The sequence below is a fragment of the Triticum aestivum genome, chromosome 1B, assembly GCF_018294505.1.
Source record: "Triticum aestivum cultivar Chinese Spring chromosome 1B, IWGSC CS RefSeq v2.1, whole genome shotgun sequence".
In the NCBI taxonomy this organism is placed as follows: domain Eukaryota; kingdom Viridiplantae; phylum Streptophyta; class Magnoliopsida; order Poales; family Poaceae; genus Triticum; species Triticum aestivum.
Window position 1 is genome coordinate 532,411,413 of NC_057795.1, and position 24,250 is coordinate 532,435,662.

Here is a 24,250-nt window from a genome sequence, read left to right on the forward strand (position 1 = left end):
CAGTGTGCGTGTGTTTGCATGTGGATGGTAGGATGAACTTTTCACAAAGCTGCAGGCGCCATTACTACCTGGTAAAGATCAAATCTCATTTTGGCAGACTTGTGCTCCCTCCGTCCGACAAGTATTTTCGGACGGAGGGAGTACATAGCTTCGCCGTTGGTCTTTTGTCTTTGAAAAACAAATGTTTCAAACAAATGTGTTTGGTTACGGGAGAGCTCCAGAACGCCCGTTCCACAACGTTCGGATAGACGAGACATACTGTTCAGTTCGACCCACCGACAAATGGGGTCCACGCCAAGCACATAGAAAAGCCTTTGTGGCGGAGCTGCGTGAACCAGGTAAAAGATTCAATTTCTCGCGTGAACCAAGTCCTTGTGAACCAACCAACCAACCAACCAGCCCCAATCCTCGCCTCGGCTTCTCCGGTTCCCTTCCTAAACCCTCTCTCCCCTTCGCTTGCTAGGCTGCAGCTAAGCTACCCCTACCAGATTACCCCCGCCAAATCCACTACCGCGGCACCGCCTCCTCCGGCGAGATGCTGCGGCCGCTCCGCCGCCTATCCGGCCCCCTCCGCCGCTCCCTCTCCACCGCCTCTTGGCGCCCCGCCTGGGCCATGATTTACCGGATCTCCACGGCGGAGGAGTCCGCGGCCGCGCGGGGCGTCTCCCTCGCGCTCGCCCCGCCCCCGCTCGCCTCCCGCGTCTCCGTCCCAAGGCACGCCTTCGGTCTCGACCCGCTCCCGGACACGGCCAGCTCCGACGGCCAGCCCTCCAACTTCTTCGACTTCGGCAGCCTGGCCCCCGAGCAGGGCTCTCCCCAACCGGCCAGCACCCTTGTCGATATCTTCGGCAGCGGCGTGCTCGCCGCGAGCAGCGACGGCCTCCTCCTGCTCGGCACGTTCAGGAACCGCGCCGACCCCACGGGGATGTTCGAGTACCAGGGCCCGTCCACCGCCCCGTTCGAGGTCCTCGACCAGGCCTACGCTCGCTCCTACTGCTGCGACATCATGAGGCTCGCGCGCTTCGTCTGCAACCCCGTCACCGGCGAGATGGCCCGCCTTCCGGACTTCGACGGCACGGAGGACGCCTTCACCGCCTCCACGGGCCTCCTCACCCAGGCCGACGGTGGGCACGGACCACCCAGGAGGTACGCCGCTGCGCAGCTCAGCTTGGTCGGCGATGGGCGGCGTTTCCTGCTGCGCCGGCTCTCCTCGGAGACAGGGGAGTGGGACGAGCTGCTGCTGCCGTCCCCGCTACCGGCTGGGCGCCTCATGTACATGAACCACGAGGTGCTGGACTTCGGAGGGCGGCTCTGGTGGGTAGACGTGAGCTGGGGCGCCGTCAACGTCGACCCGTTCAGCGACCGGCCCGAGCTCTGCCTCGTCGAGCTGCCGGGAGACATCATGCTTCCTGACCAACAGGGCGAGGCAGAGATGAGGCAGCTCCTCCAGCACAGGCGCATGGGGGTCAGCGACGGCAGGCTGAGGTTTGTGGAGGTTTCCAAGGACGAGCCCTTCAACATCAAGTCGTTCATGCTTGATGAACAGAGTGGCCGCTGGATGCTGGAGCACATGGTGACCTGGAAAACTCTCTGCCCCGGAGGCAAGGTGGCGCCTATGATTGCTGCTATCGATCCGATGAGCGCCGACTTAGTGCATCTCACTGTGCCCGTGGGCAATGGATATTTTGTAAGTGTTGACATGCGCTGGAAGAGGCCGGTTGAGTGTGTGGACTTCGGAAGTGGCGTTCATCCAAGCAAGTGCATCTCAAGTTTCGTTCTGCCATGTGTGCTCCCCTCATTTCTCGGATCAAGCCCGATTCCAGGTGATTACAGCGACCCATTTCTCTGTAATTAGAATCATGTCTATCTATGTGTATGAGTACTGTCTTTAGTTGCAATTGAATGTGCTATGGCTGTTGACAATGCAGTTATCACTTAGTCACTAATGACCATTCCATAAGCTGTAATTAAGTTATCCCACTTATGTCCCTGTTTTTTTTTTGGGGGGGGGTGGGGGGGGGGGTTTAAACAATGCATTGGTCGCTTAGCCGCTAGTATATCATTCCATAAGCTCCTAATCAATGACTATAATGTGTCGATCGTATCCAAAACCATTATCCCATTTCTGTTCCTGTTTTTTTTCCCTTGGGTTTAAAACAGTCCAAATACTTGGGAATGGGACCTTTCTCTGATTTGAAACTTACAAATCAAGGATTTTCCTTGAAACATATTCCCAGTGGTGTAAGTGATTTCCCTTTTGAACTGAAATCTGTACAAGGTTCTGGTTGCTTTGATGGTACACTGTATGTTCTACGTTAATATTTCCATATTATATAATTTGGTTTTAGAAGGTAACCTCAGGAGGTGTATCCTTTATTCCTTGTAATAATTCCTCTGCAGTGCTCAATTGTTATTTTCAATTAATTGTTAGTGTGATATCGCTTATGGGTATATATGGTGCTGAATTCTTGAGAACCTGCTCTAACTACCATATTTTCACTAGCTTAATTCTTGTAAACGATGCATGGGAATCTATACTGATGTAAATTCCGTAGCATTACTAGTGTCATATTTACTTGTTTGACTACATTGCGTATAGATCGCATTGAGCTCGCTTCAATTTGATTGCTAGGATATAGACATCATTCTGATTCTTAGATGGTTAAAGTGTCATATTTACTTGTTTGGCAACATGGAATACAGATGAGCGGGCTTCAATGTGATTGCTAGGATATAGCCGTTATTCTGATTCTTGGACGGTTAAAGCGTCGTATTTGCTTGTTTGGCAACACTGCATATAGATTTGATTTCCCATTTTCTGAATGGTTGCGATGTCATACTATATGAAACCAGTTTATTATGATGTTTCTCTTTCTACCTTGCATCCTCTTTTTCTGTGACTACTTGTCGAGGTATTTTGAAAATTTGGTGATATTTCTTTTGATATGGCATCAGCGCTGAAATGTCGGTGCATATAAGATTAGATAATCATTGATAAATGGCTTGATGCTGTGATGATAAGTGTCGTATCTCTTGTTTATATGCAGCTGATAGAATTGGTTTATGCCCCTTTCTGATGGTCATGTGGCTTGTTTGGTTGCAGATATGCATCCGCGGAGGCTATTCAGCTATGCCACAAGCTTCCAGCGCAAACAAATACCGGTCATTCGTCAACTTCTGTAAGTATCACACAAGATTTTCAGTACTTGGTTGGGGTGGGGTGGGGTAATGTATAGTGAAATGTTTTAACTATATACAGTTCTGTACTTACTGGTTTCAAACATTAGCGGTTGACACAATGTATGCATTTCATTGCCAGGTTCAGTCATGAGTATGAGGCGAAGAATGAAATATGGTGTCCTTTTGAGCAGATGCTGGTGAAGGGAAGTATGCTGAAGAGCCTTGTTCCAGGCGGGCTTATAAGGGTAGAAGATATAATCCGCAATGGCCATTACAGTACTGGGAAGCTGGCACTCCTATCTCTTCGTGATTTAGTAGATCTAGCAACTGTTAATCTGATGAGAGGCGTCAATGTTAGTGAGCTTATTGTCTTGGAAAACCTATTGTGGGCTCCCTCAGCTCGGGGCATTATGTTCAAGCATACGAATCTAATCAACAATGGAGAAGAAACTGGGTGCCCCTATCTCTCAATTTATGAGCTTTTCAAACTTGCAGTTCTCATAACAACAGGAAAGCCAATCAAGGAAGTAAATTTGCCCGCTGATCTCGCACACTTTCTACAGTATTTACAGAGAGCAACCAACATAGATAAAAGATTGATTACAAACCACTCAGCCACCAGATTTCCGGAGGAGAGGATTCAGAGGAACAAGTCATACAATTATCTGTTTCGGACTGAATTCAAGCACTTTTATGCAACGCCAGCTGCAGCGCGAAGTTACTACGTGTTTGAGGCATTGGGGCTAATCTTCCCCCAGGAGCTGTTAACACCTGCAGGTCTTCATCCATTGATCGATTATTGGGCTTCTTACAATCAAGAGATGATCCGTCAGCAGTCTGGAAATGGAGTCATCCTGACCCATCAATGCCCAATTGTTGTTCCTCGATTTAATACTGTTTATGAACTCGGAAACCGGTTGATTGCACTCTGTAGGGATCCCTTTGAACATCCCTATGGACCATTATATGCTGATCCATCATATGCTGATCTTTATCCGTACCTTGAGATGGGCTACAGCATTTTTCAAATAGAGCAGCTAATAAATCACCTAATTCCACTGTATGGGCCTACCGCCGATGAACAAATTCTGGTGCACAAATTGTGGGATAATGTGTTCACTGGTCAGCGGCCACTGCCCCCACATGCTAATTGGACTGATATAAGTGGCGTGCGGAACCAGGTATGTCCTTCTATCATTTCATCTATGAATCTCTAAATTGTCAAACATTCTTGTTATAAGTGCCTTTTTGGTGTTATAATCTCATGAACACTGCAATTATATCATGTGTGTGCTCTTTTCAAAGTTATATGGTGGTATGATAGCATGCATGACACTCCAATGTGATGTTTGTGTTCATTATTTTGCTGTCATCAAAACAGTTTTGGAACTACATGCGATTATTGTATCAGTCGAAATCCAAAACATGGCGAATTTGCTACATGTTACAGTTTCAGCAAACAGCAGAATATACTCTTGATTTAATTTTCTATACCGAATGTGTAGCAGGGATGGATCCGTTTGTCTACAGCTTAGATTGTAGTGTATTTATTTTGTAACATGGTCTTGGTATTGAGGAAGTATATGCTATCTAAGTGTTTGAGTTCTGTCTTTAGTTGCAGTGGAGTGGGCTAAGATTGTAGACAATGCAGTGATAAGATATCATTCCACAAGCTGTAATCAATCATATCCAAAACACAAATTATTATCCCCACTTCTGTCCCTGTTTATTTTCTTGGGTTTAAACAATGCATTCTCTTAGCCACCAATATATCATTCCATAAGCTGTAATCAATAGTATCCAAATGGAATGGGACAATTCTTTTATTTGAAACTTCCAAATCAAATGTTTTCCTTGAAACATATTCGCGGTGGTGTAAGTGATTTAGCTTTTGAACAGAAACTTTTACAAGGTTCTGATTGCTTTGACAGTACAATATGTTCTACTGTACATTATATTTCCATATCTATATAATTTAGTTTGAGAAAGTAACTTGAGTAGTTGTATCCCTTTTTTATAATTCCTCTACACTACTCAATCGCTACCTGCCTCTAATTATTATAGTGACATCACTTATGGGTACGGTGCTGAATTCTTGAGAACCTCCTATGATCATCATATTTTTTGCTATCTTAATTCTTGTATGCGATGCACATGAATTTATACTGTTATATATTTTGCTACATTAGTATCGTTGCTGCTTCTGTTCAAATTATAGTATATTGATCAAATTAACCTTTTCAGGCAAGATGAACGCCGAGAAAAACAAGACTTTGGCAGATGTTCTTGTTCGCTCAGACACCCCGTAGGAAGGACGAAGGTACCAATTCCAGCTGATGATCTCTCTCCACTTTGTGTTAGCTCATGCATGCTTCTTTATTGATCAATTGTTGTATGATCCATCCACAATTTTAGGATGGTGCATTCTTGATACAAGTTCCCTTACTCAATCCATGCAGTTTATGGACTGAAAGAACAATTACTGCAGTTATTTTCAACAGGTTCTGTGTAGTTTCCAACATATTGCTTATAGTGTCTAGTTTGGTGCTTCAATTCAGCTAGAAATGCTTTCTGGGAAGACTAGTAACATATTCACTCCATAGAATAGTTATTGAGTGCTACCTGAACTTTGTATATTCATATTCTTCTGGCAGCAACTTGCCACGTAGCCAAAAATTATCGGTTGTGTCAGCATGAACTTTCCATCCCTCCATTCAGATGTATTAGTGTTTCTGAACTATCAGGCACAAAGGATGGCTAGCCATGTTCATCTGGTGACCACTGTGTTAGAATCTGAAGGACATTTAGCCTTGTCATCATGATGGCCGTTGTCTTCCCTTTTCCTGAAATATTATGACCAGCTATTAAAGCCTGAAACTGAAGCTTGATCTTTCTTAAAATTGACCACGGCCTAATTTATTGCTACAGTCAGGTCTTGGATAGAATATAAACGTGTTATCCAGGTGATATTTCACTATATTATTTCAGTTTTGGAAATGTACATTGATGGATTGTAGACGCGTTTCTGTTCACTGAATTTCGTTTTGCTGTTTTTCCATATCACTCATTCCGTTGACATGTTTACTCAAATGTGCCTAATGTTTCTTATTTTTGTTTCCAGGTTTCTCAGAACTGCAGATGCTGCTCTATAATCAGTTATGAAGTTTTTTTGTGGGGTAATCAATTAGGAAGCTGATGGTGGTAGTTTACTGAACTCTCAAAAGGGCAACCTGGTGCATGTAGCTCCCGCTTGCGCAGGGTCCAGGGAAGGGTCCGACCACTTTGGGTCTATAGTACGCAGCCTTTCCCTACATTTCTGTAAGAGGCTGTTTCCAGGACTTGAACCCATGACCTCATGGTCACAAGGCAGCAGCTTTACCACTGCGCCAAGGCTCCCCTTCAGTTTACTGAACTCTCATTTTGGGGGAAATCTGGAGATGTCTTGGTCTGATGGAGTTTTGTGATCAACTTACTGTATCCCGTTTTGAGGGCAAGTTGTGGAGATTTTCTAGGCGATAGGTTCACGGCAGAGCATTCCAGCAAATTTGCAAAATTAATCAGCATGTAACGTCCATCACCGAACGTTTAGTAGCTAGATGATACATTCTTAGGGAAAGATTGCTGCTTGGACATGTTTAATGTTAGGAGAAAGCTTATGGATCTCTGTGTATGTTATCCATGCGGCATTGGCGGTTTGTTCCACTTCTAATGTAGTATTAGTATTCATGCGCTGAGTAATACAGTATCTACTTTTGTGTTAATTGATGGTATATTGCTCTTGTAGCTTTACTCAAGTACTAGAGAGTCATCATGAAAACGGCGAGACTATGCATTAATTTGTTATCAGTTTGTCGCTACTAGAGAGTCGATTGCCTGAACAATTCACAACATGCTTACATAGTATTGGTCAACAAATTCTTTACGGCGCTTTGCTTCTTTGAAGCACGTAAAATGAAACACCATGTATTCCATCATAAGGGCAACAAGGACCATTGCCGCTGAGCTATCTTCCTGCCTGACGCAAGAATCACGTTTAACTACTGATTGCTAACCACTGTAGCATATCTGGCATGGACGTCACTGTAGCAAATCCGGGACGGTTTAGTCCGACTGTATGTGCTTCGGATTCAGTGTTTCTCTTATCATTATTTTTCTGACAAGAATGTTATACCTCTTGACATTTGCATCTTAGGATGCCCACAACCAGTATATTACTCCCCTCGTTCCATAATGTAGTGTGTATAGATTTTTTGAAAATCCAAACTTTGCAAACTTTGATCAAGTTTATAAAGAAAACTATTTATATACAATACCAAATATATGAAATATGAAACTACGTCTTATGATGAATCTAATGATATATGTTTTGTATTCTAGATGTAAAAAATTCTTCACAAACTTGGTCAAAGTTTGTGAGGTTTGACTTTTCAAAAAAAAATACATTATGGAATAGAGGGAGTATTAAATAAAGGTAATGTTATGAAGCCAAAAACACATGAGAAAACAGTGCATGAAATGACCAACAAAGGTCAACACATTAAAAGAACTATGACTAAGTGACCATCTTTTGCACTAAGTGCCTTCAAGAAGGAATACACACTTGTGTGGGGTACGGTAGGTCAAACCAGCCAAGACTAGAGCACCAACACAAAGATAACACCTTCAAGGAGACAATCCAAGATTATCGTCGCCGGTTCCAGGTAGTGAAGGTTAGATCACATGTTTTCACCCCAGATACGGAGTGGTGTTCTAGTCATCGTCTTGATGGCAGATCTAATTTAGCAACTGCTCCACTCTTTGTCAATAAAATTCATCCTTTGTAGAATAATAACTGCTCCACTCATCACTCTAAGCAAAATCCACCATGGTTTCCTCGCGAGATAGCCACTAAGGCCACCACCGGGAACCTCCCTTGGTCGTGCATTCACTCGGCCAAGATTATCGTTCACATTCACCTTATAGGGATTGTGGGCTTTCTCACTTCCATATTTCGTTACAAAGCCATAAATCAAAAATTGCCTACAAACATTAGGTTTTTGGATTGTTGAAATAATTAGCATTTTTCACTAATCTAGTCCAGAAATCAATCTAATATTAAACTCGTACTAATATCTTATCATGTAGTCACGTATTACACATATAGCTGAAATATCCACACAAATAGATTGTACAGCCAATATAAAATAAACAGGAGCAGGATAAATGAATTATATATACCCTCCAGTCGACCAAGTCATAGCTGTAGCAGCGACGGAGGTCTCATCGGCAGCTTTCTTCTCGACTTCGGTGGACATGATGATGTCAAAGGAGACAATGACATAGTCAAAGTAGTGGACGAAGACGAACACGTATGATTCGTCAAAGCTTGTTCATGAAACATGGCACGCGAGGCAGGCGGCAGAGGAGGAGCGTGTGAGAATCACTCCTCTTCTCATGCTCCAATAGTACGTGGAAGAGGGTCCCTTTTAAGGAGACCGAGAACTTTCCTCACTCCGAGGGTGGTACTAAACTTCCCACCACCTTCCTTGTCATGACACCCACATGGCATTTAAAAGCTTTTTTTCTGAAATTGTTTTATGGGCCTAAAGCCCACCTATATTTCAACAAAATCTTCTAGCACCATTAAAACTCCTTTTTAAACAGCCAAATACCATGTTGAAGAGCAATTGTCTTTCCCTTTTGGTACACGTGAACAATAAACAGTTAGACCAATCTCCTTCCCATTCAGTTCCCTCATGGAATCGTGCTATTTTTGTGGAAAGAACATGAAAATTCGCTAGGAAGACGATGTGATATGGGGAAAAGGGATTGCTCACAAGGGAAAACCAAGATCCATAGGCACTTCAAACCATCACGCATGAGATGGACTATGGAAGTGTCAACAAACTTCATGGTCTGCCATAGAATCCACCGCGTTGTTGTTGTTATTGTTGTTGTTGTGGTATGAAAATAGCACCCAAGGACTAGCATGATCTGGTACAACTGGTACCATCGTAGCCGTGCAGGCACTCCTACTTGAGTTCTTGTCAAGTGTGCTTGAGACCAAACCATGCCTGTCACTTCAAAACTTTGAGCCCTTCCATGAGAGCATGGAAGATGGAATCATGCCTACGACGGTTCGACCTTAGAATATTGTTGAACTACCATGGTGAACGAAGATGTGTTTAGTCTTCTACTAGTTTTGAGGGGAAGAGGCGTTCGATCTTTTGTTTTTGAAAAAAAAATTGTTTGGTCTTTGCTGTGCTTGGAAGGATAGAAAACGCACTGTTCAGATCGACCAATGTAACAGTCAGTAAGGGAAACAAGGTCCTCTTCTGGAGAGATAGATGGATCCATGGTTTTTCTGTACATGACATTGCGCCCCTATTGGCTCGAGGAGTGGACACCAAAACGAGGAATGCAAGGACAGTCGCCAGGTATTGACTGAAGAGAGATGGGTACATGATTTGCAGCCACAAACTTCCATGGGTGCCTTACTGCAAACGGTGCACCTTAGGCATGCTATCGCCACTGTGCACAGGGACGAGCAGACGGAGGATAAGTTCACCTGGCCTCATGAAAAGTCTGGAGAATACACGACAAAGTCTACTTATACTCAACTATGTCAAGGTGGAATCCGATCTCCGACAGCCACCGCAATTTGGCGTAGCTGGGCACCACTGAAATGCAAATCTTCACTTGGTTGGCCAGTCAACACAGACTATGGACCTCTGACTGACGCGCATGCCACGACCTTCAAGATGAGGCCTCGGCGTGCTATACTTGCTTGCAGGAGGAGGACAACATTGAGCATATCCTGGTGCAGTGCGTGTATGCGAGGGAAGTGTTTTCTTGAAAAGGATGTTATCCCCCGGCCTCTGCATCAGAATGAAGCATGCATCCAATTTATTCATAAGCAAATAGTTCAACAAAGTCTCCAAGTCTCAAAAAGTAAAAATGCTCTCAAAGAGCTAAAAACAGGAATCGGGATAGCCACAACCGGCGGCATACAAATCGGTAGGAAACTAAACACCTATCCTATTACATGACCGCCATCCAAACTGGTTGAAGATAGCCCGTGCTACCGTCTCCCAGCGGATAGAATACGCTCCCTGGTATCCATCGGAGTGAGTAGCGACCACATACAGATCAACTTAGTGGCCCGGAAGATAACCTGCAAGAAATGAATATTTGTTGTTCTGTTAAAAACCAAATCGTTCCTGCAGTCCATATAGCCCATAATAAAGCACATACGCCTACACGAATGTGTCTTGCTGTTTCTACGTCAACTCCATTTAGCCACGTACCAAATAACGTGTGGATGCTAGTAGGAGGAGCAATGTTAAACACTATATGGACATACTGCCATAAAATTTTGGCCATTGGGCACTCAAGAAAGAGGTGTTCGATAGATTCATCATGATCACATAAGCTACATCTTCGAGATCCTGACCAGTTACATTTTGCCAAATAGTACTTAATGAGAATGACTTGTTTGAAGGAAATATGCCCTAGAGGCAATAATAAAGTTATTATTTATTTCCTTATTTCATGATAAATGTTTATTATTCATGCTAGAATTGTATTCGGAAACATAATACATGTGTGAATACATAGACAAACATAGTGTCACTAGTATGCCTCTACTTGACTAGCTCGTTAATCAAAGATGGTTAAGTTTCCAAACCATAGACATGAGTTGTCATTTGATTAATGGGATCACATTATTAGGAGAATGGTGTGATTGACATGACCCATTCCGTTAGCTTAGCACTTGATCGTTTAGTATGTTGCTATTGCTTTCTTCATGACTTATACATGTTCCTACAACTATGAGATTATGCAACTCCCGTTTACCGGACGAACACTTTGTGTGCTACCAAACGTCACAACGTAACTGGGTGATTATAAAGGAGCTCTACAGGTGTCTCCAAAGGTACATGTTGAGTTGGCATATTTCGAGATTAGGTTTTGTCACTCCGATTGTCGGAGAGGTATCTCCGGGCCCTCTCGGTAATGCACATCACTATAAGCCTTGCAAGCAATGTAGCTAATGAGTTAGTTACGGAATGATGCATTACATAACGAGTAAAGAGACTTGCTGGTAACGAGATTGAACTAGGTATTGGGATACCGACGATCGAATCTCGGGCAAGTAACATACCGATGACAAAGGGAACAACGCATGTTGTTATGCGGTTTGACCGATAAAGATCTTCGTAGAATATGTAGGAGCCAATATGGGCATCCAGGTTCCGCTATTGGTTATTGACCAGAGAGATGTCTCGGTCAGGTCTACATAGTTCTCGAACCTGTAGGGTCCGCACGCTTAAACGTTCGTTGACGATATAGTATTATATGAGTTATATATGTTGGTAACCGAATGTAGTTCGGAGTCCCGGATAAGATCACGGACATGACGAGGAACTCCGAATGGTCCGAAGATAAAGTTTGATATATGGGATAATAGTGTTTGATCTCCGGAAGGGTTCCGGAATTCACCGGAAGGGGTTCCGGATGTTTCCAGAAATGTTTGGGTACGAGAACACGTTATTTGGGCCAAAGGGGAAAGCCCATGAGGCTTTTGGAAAGTACAAAAGGAAGTTTTGCGAAGACCAGAGGCTAGACGCCAGGAGGTAGATGCCGGGAACCCTGGCGTCTAGCCCTGGAGTCCGTGTAGAACTCTTGCCTTTCGGGCAAAACCGACTTTGAGGAGGCTTTTACTCCAAGTTTCGACCGCAAGGCTCAGCATATAAATAGAGGGGCAGGGCTAGCACCAAAGACACATCAAGAAACACCAAGCCGTGTGCCGGCAACCCCATCCCCTCTAGTTTATCCTCCGTCATAGTTTCCGTAGTGCTTAGGCGAAGCCCTGCGGAGATTGTTCTTCACCAACACCGTCACCACGCCGTCGTGCTGCCGGAACTCATCTACTACTTCGCCCGTCTTGCTGGATCGAGAAGGCGAGGACGTCATCGAGCTGAACGTGTGCAGAACTCAGAGGTGCCGTGCGTTCGGTACTTGGATCGGTCGGATCGTGAAGACGTACGACTACATCAACCGCGTTGATAAACGCTTCCGCTTAGCAATCTTCAAGGGTATGAAGATACACTCTCCCTCTCGTTACTATGCATCACCATGATCTTGTGTGTGCGTAGGATTTTTTTTGAAATTATTACGTTCCCCAACAGTGGCATCCGAGCCAGGTTTTATGCGTAGATGTTATATGCATGAGTAGAACACAAGTGAGTTGTGGGCGATACAAGTCATACTGCTTACCAGCATGTCATACTTTGGTTCGGCGGTATTGTTGGATGAAGCGGCCCGGACCGACATTACGCGTACGCTAACGCGAGACTGGTTCTACCGACGTGCTTTGCACATAGGTGGCTGGCGGGTGTCAGTTTCTCCAACTTTAGTTGAACCGAGTGTGGCTACGCCCGGTCCTTGAGAAGGTTAAAACAGCACTAACTTGACAAACTATCGTTGTGGTTTTGATGCGTAGGTAAGAATGGTTCTTGCTCAGCCCGTAGCAGCCACATAAAATTTGCAACAACAAAGTAGAGGAGGTCTAACTTGTTTTTGCAGGGCATGTTGTGATGTGATATGGTCAAGACGTGATGTTATATTTTATTGTATGAGATGATCATGTTTTATAACCGAGTTATTGGCAACTGACAGGAGCCATATGGTTGTCGCTTTATTGTATGAAATGCAAGATGCTACTTCTTGAGCTTGCGTTGGTTTTCCTCGAAGAGGAGAGGGTGATGCAGCAAGTGTAGCGTAAGTATTTCCCTCAGTTTTGAGAACCAAGGTATCAATCCAGTAGGAGGCTCCTCAAAAGTCCCACGCACCTACACAAACAAACTGAGAACTCGTAACCAATGCAATAAAGGGGTTGTCAATCCCTTCACGGCCACTTGCGAAAGTGAGATCTAAAGATAGTATGATATATTTTTGGTATCTTATAATATAGATGCAAAAAGTAAAGATGCAAATAAAAGTAGATTGAAAGCAAATATGACAAGAGATAGACCCGGGGGCCATAGGTTTCACTAGATGCTTCTCTCAAGATAGCATAAGTATTACGGTGGGTTGATACGTCTCCAACGTACCTATAATTTTTTATTGCTCCATGCTATTATATTACCCCTTTTGGATGTTTATGGGCTTTATTATACACATTTATATCATTTTTGGTACTAACCTACTAACCGGAGGCCCAACCCATATTGTTGTTTTATTGCCTGTTTCAGTATTTCGAAGAAAAGGAATATCAAACGGAGTCCAAACGGAATGAAACCTTCGGCATCGTGATTTTTTGGAAGAATATCATCCTGGAGGCTTGGAGATCAAGTCAGAAGACCCTCGAGGAGCCCAGGAGATAGGGGGGCGCCCCCCCTATAGGGCGTGACCCCCTGTCTCGTGGACCACTCGAGCACCTCCCGACCGACTTCTTTCGCCTATATAACCCTATGTACCCTAAAACCACCGAAAATCAAGATAGATCGGGAGTTCCGCCGTCGCAAGCCTCTGTAGCCACCAAAAACCTCTCGGGAGCCCGTTCCGGCACCCTGCCGGAGGGGGAATCCATCGCCGGTGGCCATCTTCATCTTCCCGGCGCTCTCCATGACGAGGAGGGAGTAGTTCACCCTCGGGGCTGAGGGTATGTACCAGTAGCTATGTGTTTGATCTCTCTCTCTCTCATGTTCTCTCTCTGTTCCCTCTATGGCACGATCTTGATGTATCCCAAGCTTTGCTATTGTAATTGGATCTTATGATGTTTCTCCCCCTCTACTCTCTTGTGATGAATTGAGTTTCCCCTTTGAAGTTATCTTATCAGATTGAGTCTTTTATGAGAACACTTGATGTATGTCTTGCCATGCTTATCTGTGGTGACAATGGGATATCATGTGCCTCTTGATGTATGTTTGGGTGACCAACTTGCGGGTTCCGGCCATGAACCTATGCATAGGGGTTGGCACACGTTCTTGACTCTCCGGTAGAAACTTTCGGGCACTCTTTGAAGTACTTTGTGTTGGTTGGATGAATCTGAGATTGTGTGATGCATATCGTATAATCATGCCCACGGATACTTGAAGTGACAATGGAGTATCTAGGTGACATTAGGGTTTTGGTTGATTTGTGTCTTAAGGTGTTATTCTAGTATGAACTCTTTTATAGATCGATCCGAAAGAATAACTTTGAGGTGGTTTCGTACCCTACCATAATCTCTACGTTTGTTCTCCGCTATTAGTGGCTTTGGAGTGACTCTTTGTTGCATGTTGAGGGATTGTTATATGATCTATCTATGTTATTATTGTTGAGAAAACTTGCACTAGTGAAAGTATGAACCCTAGGCCTTGTTTCTTATCATTGCAATACCGTTTGTGCTCACTTTTATTATTAGTTACCTTGCTGTTTTTATATTTTCAGATTACAAAAACCTTTATCTACTATCTATTTTGCACTTGTATCACCATCTCTTCGCCGAACTAGTGCACCTATACAATTTACCATTGTATTGGGTGTGTTGGGGACACAAGAGACTCTTTGTTATTTGGTTGCAGGGTTGCTTGAGAGAGACCATCTCCATCCTACGCCTCCTACGGATTGATATGCCTTAGGTCATCCACTTGAGGGAAATTTGCTACTGTCCTACAAACCTGTGCACTTGCAGGCCCAACAATGTCTACAAGAAGAAGGTTGTGTAGTAGACATCAAGCTCTTTTCCTGCGCCATTGCCGGGGAGGCTAGGTAAAGGGCACTCACTCACACCCTGTCAACTAAGCTCTTTTCTGGCGCCGTTGCCGGGGAGGTGAGTGCTTGAAGGTATATCTTTAGATCTTGCAAACGAATCTTTTTGTTTCTTGTTTTATTACTAGTTTAGTTTATAAAAGAAAACTACAAAAAAAATGGAGTTAAGTTTGTCTCATACGCTTCGTCTTTTTAATATCTTTCGTGAGAATGATGGAAAGGAAAATTGTTCTCAAGTGCTAGAAGAAGAATGCATTAAAATGCTTGGTACTAGATCTTTGTATGATGAGCATGATTGCAATATTGTTATTATGAATTCCTTGAATATCCATGATGCTAATGATATGCAAAGCCACAATCTTGGGGAAGCTATGTTTGATGAATATGATATGTTTAGTCCCCCAAGTTTTGATGAAAATATTTATTTTGATGAAAGAATGCCTCCTATTTATGATGATTATATTGATGAAAGTGGGTTTGGATGAGTGTTAACTTTAGGAAGTAGTGGTCCCACTATTTTGTAGGATGTTGAATCTTATTGTGATGAATATGAAAGTGGATTTGGAAGAGTGTCAACTTTATTTAGTGATGATTCCACTATTTCGGAAGAGGTTCCAATTGATTATGAGAACAAAGTTGCTATCTATGATGATTATTGTGATGACTTGTATGCTATTAAGAATAATGATAACCATTAAACTTGTCATCATGATTTTAGTTTTCAATTGGATTATGCCTCACATGATAATTATTTTGTTGAGTTTGCTCCCACTACTATTGATGAGAAGAATTTTGCTTATGTGGAGAGTAGTAAATTTTCTATGCTTGTAGATCATGAAAAGAATGCTTTAGGTGCTGGTTATATTGTTGAATTCATTCATGATGCTACTGCAAATTATTATGAGGGAGGAATATATGCTTGTAGGAATTGTAATAATGTCAAGTTTCCTCTCTATGTGCTTCAAGTTTTGAACTTATGCTTGTTTTACCTTCCTATGCTAGTTGATTATTGTTCCCATAAGTTGTTTGCTCACAAAATCCCTATGCATAGGAAGTGCGTTAGGTTTAAATGTGCTAGTCATATGCTTCATGATGCTCCCGTTATGTTTCAATTCTTATCTTTTATGTGAGCATCATTGCCATCATCATGCCTAGCTGAAAGGCATTAAAGAAAAGCGCTTGTTGGGAGACAACCCAATATTTACCCTTACTTTTTTTGTGTGTACACATGATTATGCTACTGTAGTAATCATGTTTTATAGCTTTTGTTTCAATAAAGTGCCAAGTAAGACCGTTAGGATGGCTTTTGGTGATAGTTGTGTTGATCTTGCTGAAAATCAGAAAATTTTGCACCCAGTAAATTAGTTTTTTTAATTCACAGAAATGTTCTTATGATCAGATTCTTTTTGCTCTGGATTGGTACACCAATTTCTTAGGACTTCCTAATTTGGTAGGATTTTTGGAGTTCCAGAAGTATACGTTGGATACAGATTACTACAGACTATTCTGTTTTTGACAGATTCTGTTTTCTATGTGTTGTTTGCTTATTTTGATGAATCTATGAGTAGTATCGGAGGGTATGAACCATAGATAAGTTGTAATACAGTAAATATTACACCAATATGAATTTAGAATGAGTTCATTACAGTACCTAAGTGGTGGTTTTATTTTCTTATACTAACGGAGCTTACGAGTTTTCTGTTGAGTTTTGTGTTGTGGAGTTTTCAAGTTTTGGGTAAAGATTCGATGGACTATGGAATAAGGAGTGGCAAGAGCCTAAGCTTGGGGATGCCCAAGGAACCCCAAGGTAACATTCAAGGACAACCAAGAGCCTAAGCTTGGGGATGCCCCGGAAGGCATCCTCTCTTTTGTCTTTGTTCATCCGTAACTTTACTTGGAGCTATATTTTTATTCACCACATGATATGTGTTTTGCTTGTAGCGTCAGTTTATTTTGTTAGTATTTGCTTGCTGTTATTTAGAATAATGTTTTTCATCTATATTTTCAATAAAAATGTCAAGGATAGCCTTTACCATGCTTCTTTTGCTAGTATACATGTTGCTGTTTGAAAACAGAAAGTTTACCGCTGTTGCAAAAATTCCCTAGAAAAGTCAGAGAATGATATAATGTTGAAACTTTTGGAATAATGAGGTCTGATAAATTTATTACAGTGGGAATTTTATTTCATAATTTTTGGAGTTAGGGAAGTATTGATACTCCTGCATTCTTTACAGACTGTACTGTTTTGAAAGATTGCTGTTATGTTTGAATTGTTTTTATATTTTTGCTTGTTTAATGATTCTATTTGAGGATAGGAGTATTAAATATGCAGAGGCATTTAGTATGAAATGTTGAATAATAATTTTAGTGATTTGTTACAGTAGAAAATGATAAGGTTTTGCATTGGTTTATACTAACCTATCTCACGAGTTCTTGTTGAGTTTGTTGTGGATGAAGCTTTTGATAAAAAGAGAAACCATGATATGAGAGGAATTAAGAAGACACAAAAGTTCAAGCTTGGGGATGCCCAAGGCACCCCAAGATAATATTTCAAGAAGTCTCAAGCATCTAAGCTTGGGGATGCCCCGGTAGGCATCCCACCTTTCTTCTTCAACAACTATCGGTTAGTATCGGCTGAGCCTAAGTTTTTGATTCTTCACATGAGTTGTGCTATCCTTGCAATGTCATTTTATTTTGCTTGCTGTTTGAATACAATACCAAGATCTGAAATTCTTTAATGAGAGAGAGTCTTCACATAGTTACATAATTATTTAGCTACTCATTGATCTTCACTTATATCTTTTCGGAGTAGTTTGTCATTTGCTCGAGTGCATCACTTATATCTTTTAGAGCACGGCAGTGGTTATATTTTGAAGAAATTGCTAGTCTCTCATGCTTCACTTATATTATTTTGAGAGTCTTTTAGAACAGCATGGTATTTGCTATGATCTTAAAAATTGGTCCTAGAATGATGAGCATCCAAGTTGGGTATAATAAAATCTATCATAGAAAGTGAATTGGATGCTATGATCAACTTGATGCTTGATAATTGTTTTGAGATATGGAGGTAGTGATATTAAAGTCATGCTAGTTGGGTGATTATGAATTTAAAGAATGCTTGTGTTGAACTTTGTGATTCCCGTAACATGCACGTATGGTGAACCGCTTTGTGATGAAGTTGGAGCACAATTTTATTTATTGATTGTCTTCCTTATGAGTGGCGGTCGGGGACGAGTGATGGTCTTTTCCTACCAATCTATCCCCCTAGGAGCATGCGCGTAGTGCTTTGATTTTTGATGACTTCTAAATTTTTGCAACAAGTATATGAGTTCTTTTAATTAATGTTGAGTCCATGGATTATACGCACTCCTTCACCCTTCCACCATTGCTAGCCTCTCTTGTACCGTGCAACTTTCGCCGGTACCATATACCCACCATTTACCTTCCTCAAAACAGCCACCATACTTACCTATTATAGCATTTCCATAGCCATTCCGAGATATATTGCCATGCAACTTTCCACCGTTCCGTTCATATGACATGCATTACTTTTGTCTTATTGCTTTTTGTATGATCATGTAGTTGACATTGTATTTGTGGCAAGGCCACCTTCATAATTTTCATACATGTTGCTCTTGATTCATTGCATATCCCGGTACACCGCCGGAGGCATTCATATAGAGTCATATCTTGTTCTAGCTTTGAGTTGTAAATCCATAAAAGTGTGATGATCTTCATTATTAGAGCATTGTCCTAGTGAGGAAAGGATGATGAAGACTATGATTCCCCCACAAGTCGGGATGAGACTTCGGACTTTACAAAAAGAAAAAAAAAGGAAGAAAAAAGAGAAAGGCCAAAAAGAAAAAAAAGAGAAGGGCAAAGAAAAGAAAAAAAGAAAAAGAAAAGAAAAAAAATAAAATGAGAGAAAAAGAGAGAAGGGACAATGCTACTATCTCTTTTTCCACACTTGTGCTTCAAAATAGCACCATGATCTTCATGATAGAGAGTCTCATATGTTGTCACTTTCATATACTAGTGGGAATTTTTCATTATAGAACTTGGCTTGTATATTCCAATGATGGGCTTCCTCAAAAGTGCCCTAGGTCTTCATGAGCAAGCAAGTTGGATGCACCCCACTTAGTTTCTTTTATGGAAAACGTTTGGCAACGGTGCGCGGGCCGAGTTTGCGCCGGTCGCACGCTGCGTTGCCACGCGGGTCCTCGCTGGCATGCGCTACCTCCCAGCATCGGCATGTTTTTCTTTGTCGGGCCCACGCCTGTCCCTCCCCCTTTTTTATTTTTCTCCTTCCTTATCCTCTTCCTCCCTCCCGTCATTCTCCTCCCCTCATTCCATTTCTGTTTCTTCTTTTCCTCCATGGATCTCTCTTCCTCTTGACCACCGGCCTCCACTGCTACTAGGAACCGGACATGGCCGTGTGCCCATCCCCTACCCCTCATCCCCTTGTGATTTGTAATACGATGAGAGAAGCCCTCTACCTCCCTCCCCCCAAAACGACCACTAAATTTGTGATGGCGAGTGGAAGAACACGAGCGAGGTGCTGCTGCAGAGCTAGGGGTGCTTCTTCACCTCCTCTACGACTGCGGCTGGGCAGCATGGCAGGGCGCCGCATGCTACGACCGTGGTCACGCGTGCTGTGAGTTGCAAGGTTCTGCAACTGGTGGAGCTAGAAGCTCAGCTGGGCGACCACGCCGGCGACTCCTCAGTGTTGCAACTGCCGGAGCTGAAAGCTTCTACCGGCGTGGTAAAAAGCTACGACCATGTTTTGTTTTTGCTGAAACTGGTCCATGTTTTTGCTACTACCCACCCGCCCAAAATTTGCTATTAGGTGATTTTTGCTACAACCGATGAACCATTTTGCTACAACCGTTTCGATTTTTTGTTACTACCGGTGTTTTGTCGATTTTTGCTACATCCATCTTCTGTTTTTTCCTGTCTTTTTTGCTACAACCATATTTTTATTTTGCTGGAACTGAAGACATTTTTTGCTACATCCACCCACGGCGGTGTTGCTCAACGGCGGCAATGGCTTTTTTTTTGCTACAACCGTCTCGGATTTTTGCTACTACTGGAGATGCCATTTTGCTACCACCGGAGTTTTTGCTACTACCAGAGTATTCCTGAAAGCATCAGGAGTTTTTGCTACCATCCTTGTTTTTGTTTTGTTTTTGCTGGAACCATCCTAAATTTTTGCTACCGCCGTCTTTTGATTTTGCTGGAACCGGCATTTTTCGCTTCGGTGTCAGCAGTGAAGGCGGGTGGTGTTTTGGTTCACCGGCGGCGGTGAGGCTGCGAGCGCCGGTGATGAGCAGGGCAGCGGTGGTCCGAGTGAGAGCAGCGCGAGCCAGTGTGTGGGGTCCCACGAGCGGTGGCGCTTGCTTTTTCTTTTCTCCTTTTTCCCGTGGGGGAGGATGACGATAGGAGATGTGGGGCAGATCTGACGTATACGTGCATCCAGATTGAGCGGCTCTGGTTGGACCGGCCGAAACATTCCGCCGGTGCGCCGGCGCAGAGTACTGCCCTTCTTTTATTGAGCTTTCATATATTTATAGCTCTAGTGCATCCGTTGCATGGCAATCCCTACTCACTCACATTGATATCTATTAATGGGCATCTTCATAGCCCGTTGATATGCCTAGTTGATGTGAGAGTATCTTCTTCTTTTTGTCTTCTCCACAACCACCATTCTATTCCACATATAGTGCTATGTCCATGGCTCACGCTCATGTATTGCGTGAAAGTTGAAAAAGTTTGATATTATTAAAGTGTGAAACAATTGCTTGGCTTGTCATCAGGGTTGTGCATGATTAAATACTTTGTATGATGAAGACAGAGCAACAGCCAGACTATATGATTTTGTAGGGATAACTTTCTTTAGCCATGTTATTTTGAGAAGACATGATTACTTTGATTAGTATGCTTGAAGTATCACCATTTTCATGTTAATATAAACTTTTATTTTGTATCATTTGGATCTGAACATTCATGCCACGATAAAGAAAATTACATTGAGAATTATGCTAGGTAGCATTCCACATCAAAAATTCTGTTTTTATCATTTACCTACTCGACGACGAGCAGGAATTAAGCTTGGGGATGCTTGATACGTCTCCAACGTATCTATAATTTTTTATTGTTCCCTGCTATTATATTACCCCTTTTGGATGTTTACGGGCTTTATTATACACATTTATATCATTTTTGGGACTAACCTACTAACCGGAGGCCAGCCCATATTGCTGTTTTATTGCCTGTTTCAGTATTTCGAAGAAAAGGAATATCAAACGGAGTCCAAACAGAATGAAACATTCGGCATCGTGATTTTTTGGAAGATCCTGGAGGCTTGGAGATCAAGTCAGAAGACCCTCGAGGAGCCCAGGAGATAGGGGGGCGCGCCCCCCCTACAGGGCGCGGCCCCCCTGTCTCGTGGACCCTCGAGCACCTCCCGACCGACTTCTTTCGCCTATATAACCCTATGTACCCTAAAACCACCGAAAATCAAGATAGACAGGGAGTTCCGCTGCCGCAAGCCTCTATAACCACCAAAAACCTCTCGGGAGCCCGCTCCAGCACTCTGCCGGAGGGGGAATCCATCACCGGTGGCCATCTTCATCATCCCGGCGCTCTCCATGACAAGGAGGGAGTAGTTCACCCTCAGGGCTGAGGGTATGTACCAGTAGCTATGTGTTTGATCTCTCTCTCTCGTGTTCTCTCTCGTGTTCCCTCTATGGCATGATCTTGATGTATCCCGAGCTTTGCTATTGTTGTTGGATCTTATGATGTTTCTCCCCCTCTGCTCTCTTGTGATGAATTGAGTTTCCCCTTTGAAGTTATCTTATCGGATTGAGTCTTTTATGAGAACACTTGATGTATGTATTGCCGTTCTTATCTATGATGACAATGGGATATCATGTGCCTCTTAATGTATGTTTTGGTGACCAACTTGCGGGTTCCGCCCATGAACCTATGCATAGGGGTTGGCACACGTTCTTGACTCTTCGGTAGAAACTTTGGGGCACTCTTTGAAATACTTTGTGTTGGTTGGATGAATCTGAGATTGTGTGATGCATATCATATAATCATGCCCACGCATACTTGAAGTGACAATGGAGTATCTAGGTGACATTAGGGTTTTGGTTGATTTGTGTCTTAAGGTGTTATTCTAGTATGAACTCTTTTATAGATCGATCTGAAAGAATAACTTTGAGGTGGTTTCGTACCCTACCATAATCTCTACGTTTGTACTCCGCTATTAGTGGCTTTGGAGTGATTCTTTGTTGCATGTTGAGGGATTGTTATATGATCTATCTATGTTATTATTGTTGAGAAGACTTGCACTAGTGAAAGTATGAACCCTAGGCCTTGTTTCCTATCATTGCAATACCGTTTGTGCTCACTTTTATCATTAGTTACCTTGCTGTTTTTATATTTTCAGATTACAAAAACCTTTATCTACTATGTATTGTGCACTTGTATCACCATCTCTTCACCGAACTAGTGCACCTATACAATTTACCATTGTATCGGGTGTGTTGGGGCACAAGAGACTCTTTGTTATTTGGTTGCAGGGTTGCTGGAGAGAGACCATGTTCATCCTACGCCTCCTACGGATTGATAAACATTAGGTCATCCACTTGAGGGAAATTTGCTACTGTCCTACAAACCTGTGCACTTGCAGGCCCAACAACGTCTACAAGAAGAAGGTTGTGTAGTAGACATCATGGGTGAACAAATTACTGTCGAGCAATTGATATAAAAGCGCATAGTTATGAGATTATCTAGGCATGATCATGTATATAGGCATCACGTCCATAAAAAGTAGACCGACTCCTGCCTGCATCTACTACTATTACTCCACACATTGACCGACTCATGCCTGCATCTAGAGTATTAAGTTCATAAGAACAGAGTAACGCATTAAGCAAGATGACATGCTGTAGAGGGATAAACACATGCAATATGATATAAACCCCATCTTTTTATCCTCGATGGCAACAATACAATACATGTCTTGCAACCCTTTCTGTCACTGGGTAAGCACACCGCAAGATTGAATCCAAAGCTAAGCACTTCTCCCATGGCAACAAAGATCAATCTAGTAGGCCAAACCAAACTGATAATTCGAAGAGACTTGCAAAGATAACTCAATCATACATAAAAGAATTCAGAGAAGATTCAAATATTATTCATAGATAAACTTGATCATAAACCCACAATTTATTGGATCTCGACAAACACACCGCAAAAAGAGTTTACATCGAATAGATCTCCACAAGAGAGGGGGAGAACATTGTATTGAGATCCAAAAAGAGAGAACAAGCCATCTAGCTAATAACTATGGACCCGTAGTTCTGTGGTAAACTACTCACAACTCATCGAAGGGGCAAGGATGTTGATGTAGAAGCCCTCCGTGGTTGATTCCCCCCTCCGGCAGACTGCCGGCGAAGGCTCCAAGGTGGGATCTCGCGGATACAGAAGGTTACGGCGGTGGAAATTGTGTTTCGTGGTGCTCCTGGATGTTTTCGGGGTACGTAGGTATATATAGGAAGAAGAAGTATGTTAGTGGCCGCCCGAGGGGCCCACGAGACAGGGGGGGCGCGCCCTACAGGGGGGCGGCCCCCTATCTCGTGGGGCCCTCGGGAGCTTCTTGACTTGCACTCCAAGCTCTCCGGATCACGTTCGTTCCAAAAATCACGCTCCCAAAGGTTTCATTCCGTTTGGACTCCGTTTGATATTCCTTTTCTTCGAAATACTGAAATAGGCAAAAAACAGCAATATGGGTTGGGCCTCCGGTTAGTAGGTTAGTCCCAAAAATGATATATATGTGTAAAATAAAGCCCATAAACATCCAAAAGGGGCAATATAATAGCATGGAACAATAAAAAATTATAGATACGTTGGAGACGTATCAAGCATCCCCAAGCTTAATTCCTGCTCGTCCTCGAGTAGGTAAATGATAAAAAAGAAAATTTTGATGTGGAATGCTACCTAGCATATTTCATAATGTAATTTTCTTTATTGTGGCATGAATGTTCAGTTCCAAATGAGTACAAAATAAAAGTTTATATTGACATAAGAAATAGTAATACCTCAAGCATACTAATCAAAGTAATCATGTCTTCTCAAAATAACATGGCTAAAGAAAGTTATCCCTACAAAATCATATAGTCTGGCTGTTGATCTATCTTCATCAGACAAAGTATTTAATCATGCACAACCCCGATGACAAGTCAAGCAATTGTTTCATACTTCAATAATCTCAAACCTTTTCAACTTTCACGCAATACATGAGCGTGAGCCATGGACATAGCACTAT

The 24,250-nt window shown here is 42.7% G+C and overlaps 1 protein-coding gene across 2 annotated transcripts; it reads left to right on the forward strand.

Annotated features, from left to right (window-relative positions):
- Nucleotides 1-406: 406 nt before the first annotated feature.
- LOC123136654 (uncharacterized) lies at nt 407-6,917 on the forward strand. Of its 2 annotated transcripts, XR_006467200.1 has the most exons (5): nt 407-1,823; nt 3,104-3,179; nt 3,320-4,361; nt 5,425-5,500; nt 6,302-6,917. XR_006467200.1 is itself a non-coding variant. In XM_044556111.1 (4 exons), the coding sequence occupies exons 1-3, from the start codon at nt 536-538 to the stop codon at nt 5,487-5,489; spliced, it is 1,359 nt and encodes a 452-aa protein (XP_044412046.1). In that variant the 5' UTR covers nt 407-535; the 3' UTR covers nt 5,490-5,500; nt 6,302-6,917. The 2 variants fall into 2 exon arrangements, 1 of the variants encoding a protein (XP_044412046.1); XM_044556111.1 differs by lacking the exon at nt 3,104-3,179 and having other exon boundaries at nt 3,372-3,377.
- Nucleotides 6,918-24,250: the final 17,333 nt, after the last annotated feature.